The sequence below is a fragment of the Trichoplax adhaerens genome, genomic scaffold, assembly GCF_000150275.1.
Source record: "Trichoplax adhaerens TRIADscaffold_13 genomic scaffold, whole genome shotgun sequence".
Lineage (NCBI taxonomy): Eukaryota > Metazoa > Placozoa > Uniplacotomia > Trichoplacea > Trichoplacidae > Trichoplax > Trichoplax adhaerens.
In genome coordinates, this window is record NW_002060955.1 from 468130 (window position 1) to 476004 (window position 7875).

Here is a 7875-nt window from a genome sequence, read left to right on the forward strand (position 1 = left end):
CGCTATGTGGCTAGTTGATAATGATGGCGTCTACGAGCAATTAATGGACGATGCAAGCGAAAAATGGAGGTTGCCAAGACAGCCAGCTATCCAATCAATCGAGCCCTAATCAGGTGGTCCACCAGCCGTGTCAAGATTACCCATGGTCCCAGCCGAGGCAGCCTTGTTTTTCAATATACTGTATCATACAGTGTTATGAATGATTAGCTACAGTATGGCCCGAATCGCTAGCCCCCGCAGCATGACTGGCAAGATTTGTGGCAACTGTGCCCTATCCAAGTATAGAGCTCTATACTAAAGCACAGAATTGTACCTTGTCTTTATTACAGTATAGGCATAATCACTTGCTTGCGCTGTATAACTCTCAAATCTTTCATCTGCTGCAAAATGCTAACCAGCTTGAGCTCTCACCTCAGCTATGCTGCATAGCTAAGCAAAGCCAAAGCAATCAGGATATTCGTATGATGTTTATTATATGATGTAGAGTTTCTTAGCACACGTCAAGAAGATTAGTAAATAGGATCGCAGTAATACGGCTCCAATTGTCTGATTTGTTAATACTGATACATGTATGCTTCGAAAACACTTGCACTTAGAAGCGGTTGGTTACGATAGCTACAATCACGTATCATGCATATTATATATGAATTCCCTAATAGCCAATCCATCAAGATGACGAGAGAGATCCTTCCTCTATTAGCTGTCGTTACATTATGCAGATCTTTTTGTTATGTACAGTAAAGGCACGACTTAAGTATCAAAGCACTACCCGACTCATTGCATCCAGCTCATTGCTATAGAAGAATCCATATCTATATATGAGTAGATATTATTAATCTACATAAAGCCATGTACAGTAATAATAATATTTATTTATTTAAGGTTAGGGTTAGGTCCAGCCAGCACTGCACCACCTTTGCTCTTTACAGTATAGACACAATTGGTTACTTGCAGTCTATCGTCTACTACAAAACAAGCTTGGGCTCCAACCTCAGCTATGCAGCATAGCCAAGCAAAGCATTCAGGATACGCAACTCACTGATGTTTTTGTTATGTATGAGCGCAACTTTATTACTCATTGCATCCAGTGCATTGCTATAGATAGAATACACATCTGATGTACGAGTATCAATCTACATAATGCCATGTTAGGCCACAGTGTTGCATCTTGTTATGTGTTGTGTATATAAATATGCGTATGTTAAGGTCAATCCTGCATGTATACTCGTATGTCCAATTAGTTCTATCATGGTTGCAAAACTGTACAAAGCGCTATAGCGATCTATAATATGAGATCTTCCCTCTATTAATCACATCCTACTGCACTGAGCCTTAGTTACAGTATGAGCATAATCACTGATCATAGTTGCATTTTTCACTAGCCTACGGCGAGTGCCATAGCTTGGCGCATCAGACTTTACCCTCCATAAACAATACTATCCATCATGTTATAACATCGATGTCAGTGAGTATGTACGTGCGATATTTATAATTATAGAAGCGAAAGGGATTGTAAGCCAGTGCACTATCTTACGATGCTGTCTTGCGGATTTAATCTAATCCATATCAAAGCATATTCGATAAATCAATATAAACTGGTATTTGCTAGCTTTATTATGATAGAATTAGTAGATAACCGGAGGTATGGCATTGCCGTGCGATTATAGATCTACTTTAAGCTTTAAAATTAAGCTTTAACAAACTTATTCGTTAAAAGTGCTATGTATAACAAGTGCTAATACTAGCTAATAAAAGAAATGGCAATAATTTGTTATAATTAAAGTCTTGGAGTCATGGTTGCTGATCGATGCACATCTTGAAGCCAGTCTCCTAAAACTTGATTCAATTCATTCGGACTATAAATAAACAACCCAAATATGAATATTAGTAAGGATATTCGCTTCATCATAATCAATGATATCTTATTACTGCATACTGTATACAACGACTAAATGTTGCCATTGTAGAATATCAACGTAACTGCCATGTGTTGTATTAGTATATTGATGGCATTATTCGAATTCAGTAAAGATATTAGAAAAATAGTCTGCTACGATATGGTATGAGATGGACCGTAGTATCCATTTCTTAGATAATTATTCATAAATATACATATAGTCGGTGATATTGCACACAAATCAATAACGTCCATTTCGGCCAAATATGAAATCTCGTAGCTAACATACCATTCCAATTGCGTCCAATGGCCACACTCAAGCTCCTTTCTAGTTAAATTAGGGACCCAAGGCGTCATCAGTTTGCTAAGCGCGGGATACAGCACTTTATCATACTTAGCAGTAACCATTAAAGATGGCTGCAAAATCTTATAATAAATCAGCAAAAGATTGACTTAAGTACTCTCAAGTTATGGTCATTTTCCTACACATAGCAGTACAACTATGACAAATGATCATACTTTACGATTTGCAACACGACAATTCCATTCCCAATTTCTATCCAAATTACGATACCAATTTATTCCACCTCTACATTAAGTAAAGGAATAATTAATCGATTAGTCACGATGATTGCTAGTTGACTAAATACCTTATTTAGACTGACAACTACAATACGAGTATCTATAGATTTATAATTCCAGGAGAAATTATGATCTAGTGGCATACCTGAATCCAGTTCGGGTAAATTGATCAACGTAAAACTTTAAATCCTCCTCCGAAAGTATAACACTACGACGAGGCTTCTCGGGAAAACCTACTAAAAATCCTCCTAAAGTATAAATCACATTAATTAATTCAATAGCCAATAAATATCATAGACGTGTTGATTGGATAATAAGTCTTATAAGTTATTGCCTCGTTCCCTGACGTTGCTGGTATCTACTTTGCGAGTTAATGACAGCTTATCCTATAAACAATTTATAATGAAGCATGAATCATTGCAATAATGAATTACTCTACAGGAATTAAACCATGATTGCTTTTTAATACAATGATGCTTGAAATATCTATACTAGATTCATTTAGAAGTTAAAAGCGGACGAAATGGAAAAGCATAATTCAAATAAAAGTGATTACTAACTTCTTCCGAAGTACCCCTAAATAAACATAGGAAAGTTCGTTCAATATCTTTCTCAAATTCAGCTTCAGCTACGCCCTATATATAAAATCATACAAGCAACAATTGTAAAATTACTGATGATTATCATAGCAATCAATGAATATATTTTATTTTAATGACAACTCTACAATTGTTCGTAAAAATGAACCTCATCCTGGAAGTAAAGTTGATAGTCGAAGGTATGCGGATTTTTCTTCATTTTAGTTAGTGGACTCGCTGATACATCGATTGGAATGTATGGTGTGTTTACACCTGCTACAGCTCTACAAATTGATTTCATTAAATGAGACATTTTAATAATACCATTATATATACACTGTATACGTGTCCTGACTAATATATGTATAACATTAATACGTGACAATACCTAATACGTTCGGGATAACGTAGAGCACAAATCCAAACAATAAAACCGCCCCAATCGTGGCCAACGAGTGTCACATTCGGTAAGCCCTATTTAGTAGAATAACGCGCTTATTTACCCGTACCATAATTAAGCTATTTCTTGCTGGTCAAGCTGTATATACATACGTTATACCATGCTATAGAATAAGTTGACTTACAAGAGTGTCCATCAAGTGCAGTAAATCCTATAAATTATAACATAGACATATAGTTTGATTTATAATCAGACATGCTAGTTATATTTAACATGATTCATGAATTAAATATAGTTACCGAAATAATCTTTTCAGTTGTATATTCTTCAACGGCTATTAATAACAAATGATGATAAGGTTAGCGATCGCTCATGCTGCATTAAGATAATGTGATTATACATTCCAGTAAATAGATCTTACAAATGACAGTCTAATGCCTACTGGCAACATGAGAATTTGCGATAATTATTAAGATGTCAACTGATAATATTAAATCAAGGCCTTGCTATTGTACTAACCTCGTGGACAACTCGATTCTCCAAATCCACGTTGATCGAGTGCAATAGCTCGATAGCCTAATTCAGCTATGTGTGCAAGCTAAGTAAAATAATTTTTTAAGCAATCTATTAATTATCTTTCACATTTACTTGCAATATCCGATTCGTTCTAGATTGAAATACGATACTAACCTGGTAACGCCAAGAATACCAACACTCAGGCCATCCATGGCAAAATATGACTGGTGGACCATGACCGCATTCAACATAGTGAGTTTTTATACCTTCCTGAAGGAACAACAGTAATAACAAGTGAACAACATCGCAGTTGTATTTTTTAAGCCATTATAGCTAGGATAGTTATTTAACTTAATGTCTATATTCTACTATTCTAACCTTGCTAACAATGTAGCCATGAGCAAAACGACTGATATCGCAGTATGGGACAACCTTACGATTGAAGTCGATGTTTAAAAGCTCTGCCAAATCTTTAAGCCCTTGAAAGGAATTCTTAACAATTATAGTTTTCATGCCCAACTTTTCTGCACCAACACAATTTTTGGTGGAATCATCCAAAAAAATGACCTGAAATAAAGTTGCGAATGTTCATAAATACAAATAGCCGTCAAAGCATTACATCAGCCGATATCAAGTGCAAGCATTGATAACTACACCATGGCTTGTAATCATTTACAAAATGAACAATTAAATCAATTTTAAAGGTATATTGTTTTTTAAGCTGAGAAAAATCTTAAGTAAACTGGGCGCGCAATTATGCCAATGGTAGCTGATAGATATTTGTTATTGTAATAATGTAGATACACTAGTCAGAACTGCATCGGCATTGAGATCTTATAGGTGCTACTTATAATATGAATGTTGATACGTATGTAATTAAGACACGGAAGGAAGTAGACTCCTCTACACCATAGTTACAAGTAATCATAACTTTAATCAATTAACTGCATTACTCTAAATTAGAATTCAGATAATTAATTTTAGCTACTTGAAGGTAAATCAGTATTATCTAGTCAATTTACTACGCGTATATAGAGGAAGCTACATTACTTCGGATGGTTGAACGTTCATCTTATTGCAGACATATTCATACAATTTAGCATCAGGTTTTGCCATGCCAATGTGACAAGATTCAAATACATAATCAAAGCGGCGACGAAATTTCAACATAATTGCAGCAATAGACAATCTTCTTTCAGTATCATCAGTCCAATTATTAGTTAATAATGCAACCTTGTAGCCTAAAATGTAGTTAAATATCGAGAGAAACCAATACCAATGTATCAAAACAACACCTGTCAAGGCATAGTCATGCAACTAGGAATATTAAAATTTTTCATTACCATTATGATGTAAACAGTCAATAGCTTTCATAACGTTTTCCATTATTGAACTATTGCTGAAGCCGCTTGTAAACAATTTCTTTACGGAAAAACCTTCAGGCAATTGAAACTTTTTCTCTTCAGCATACTTTTCACATTCTTTATCGCACTCTTGATAAAACTGGTTGAGAAGCAATGATAACGTTGAATACTAAGCATAAGCATGACGGGTCTGCGTGTAGACTAATGTGTATAAATATAATGCTATGAATAGAACGAACTAATCACCATGCATCTCTTACATAATTCTCTACTCTTAATTACCTGAGATAGGGTAATTTCACCTTTCATAACTTTACCAAATGAATAATTTGAATCATCTTCCTTGAAAAGCTCACTAAACATTCCACTATAGATCAATTTGGAAAGTATATACACGTATAAAGAAGAATTTACAAACATGAATTGCTGCCAAAATCCGTACGAAGTAAATCAATATACAGTACAATATTTAATTGTGACACTATAGTATCAAGGTCATTCATTAATTATATTATCGCAACAGCTGGGAATGCTATTAATGACACTTAATAAGATCGTATGAGTTATGATACGAAAACAAATTAAATCTTATCTATAGTATAGTAAGAATACTACAGATTATATTATATACTTTAGGAGATATTTAAATGATAATTATTATTCATACAATCATTACCTAGCTAATCCATTTTCCCACTCGTATTTTCGGAAACCAAATTGTAACGGTGTTAGAAGGACACCACCCATGTCGAACATGACAATTTTCCACCTGTAATTGATATGAAATAAAAAATTATGTATTAGTGACAGAGTAGATTAAAAGAAGTTTACAGATCATAGCTAACACACCCAAGAGGGGTTGCACTTGGCCATCGGCCCCACATATAAAACGGATCAGCTCACAATGTAACTCATTAAGAATAAATGCTTTCATCTATAACACTATATAATGATATCCTACTGTATCCACAGTTGTCATCAGGGCTAAAAATGTCGACAAAATACAACCCTTATCCATAAGCAGTCATAACCAATTTCTCATGTCATTAATAGTATCTTAATTTGTAATATAAATTTCGAGTACAATGCCGAGAAAATTGCTATCAAATATGAGCTTTATGCCTGTCACGATTTATTCCATCATTTTTTAAAATGCGTACGAAAACTGCAGGATTAACTACCTCATTGATGGTATGATAGAAAAAGTTGTTTGATTGCTATAGCATTTCTCGTAATAGTTCGCACATAAGCAAAAGCCTCTCCTTTGCATAACCTAGGTACTATTTTCACTGTATGTGTGTGTGTGTAATGAGTAGTCTCTAGCTAAGACCAAGACTGGCATTATACGGTATTTAATATCTATCATAAAACAGAGCAGACTGATGCTTAAACTTGAGGTTTATGAAATAAGCATATAGAATTGCTCGTATAAACAGCAAAATTTAACTTACTGATAATATTGACTCGTGTCGTAGAGTAAATTTTAGTATGCATGATACAGACAATTTATATTCATCATTTATATAACGGAGTCAATAGAATTGATCAAAAACTACTGTAAATCTGCAATAGCAGCTTGCGGTGTATGTCCAGTATTTAGTATTTATGATGCGGGCTATTTTATTCATCCTCTACATGATGGAGTCAATTTTATTGACTCAACCCTACTGCAATTCTGTAATATCCACTTGTACTGTGTAACTAGTATTTAGTATTTATGATACTGGCAATTTCTATAAAATCAATAGCCCTGCATCATTGACATGATGGAGTCAATGGAATGGATTAAAATCTATTGTAAATTTACAATTTCAGCTTGTAGTGCATACCCAGGACTTTGTATTTATGATATAGGCTATTTGTAGAATGTAAATACTGTCGGCTGTATCATTTCCTTGATGGTAGCAATAGACTTGGCTACAAACTATTGCGAATCTACAATATTAGCTTGTACTGCATATTTAGGATTGAGTATTTACAGTATGATGGGACAAAGCAGGCTAATGTACAAATTTATAAACCAGGTATCTAGAATTCTATGTAGCGGAATTGAGCCTGCCCTTACTATTGATTTATATCACAAAATAAATAAAATAAATAAATGTCCAGGCAAGTTATGAAACAACTTTTATGCTGTACGTAATAATAATAACAGTAGTGACAGTATCTATCCAGTTAGTTAAGATTTCAGTCTAGCTCATGTCATCAGTAACTAAAACTCCTCGCTTTTTATTGATCCAACTAAGAAATAGGTCTGATGGATGTACTAAACCTACCACAGTGCATGATGGAAGCAATGAAATTGACTAAAAGCTACTGCAAATCGACACTATCCGCTTGTAGTACACACTCTTGCCTCTAATTACAACGTCAACATTCAAGCTAGCCAACAAGCACAATATGAACCAGTCGATTGTAGCAAGATGTAGCAATTCAACTTGTAATCAAGATGTAAATGAACCATTGATTGATCCAGTAGAACTTTGTAATGTGTATTTATACCTCTTTTGATCGCTCATCTTTGTCGTGAAATAAAAT

General features: G+C 34.4%; 1 protein-coding gene across 1 annotated transcript; it reads right to left on the reverse strand.

Annotated features, from left to right (window-relative positions):
- Positions 1 to 1777: 1777 nt before the first annotated feature.
- TRIADDRAFT_64238 (expressed hypothetical protein) lies at positions 1778 to 7856 on the reverse strand (the record flags this gene model as incomplete). Its single annotated transcript, XM_002116049.1, has 18 exons — positions 1778 to 1856; positions 2187 to 2314; positions 2417 to 2486; positions 2625 to 2727; positions 2814 to 2865; positions 3040 to 3114; positions 3227 to 3341; positions 3446 to 3531; positions 3642 to 3668; positions 3757 to 3791; positions 3977 to 4055; positions 4148 to 4243; positions 4352 to 4540; positions 5024 to 5214; positions 5317 to 5476; positions 5620 to 5704; positions 6014 to 6106; positions 7840 to 7856. 18 exons carry the CDS (start codon positions 7854 to 7856, stop codon positions 1778 to 1780), a joined length of 1680 nt encoding a protein of 559 aa, XP_002116085.1.
- Between the last annotated feature and the right edge of the window lie 19 nt (positions 7857 to 7875).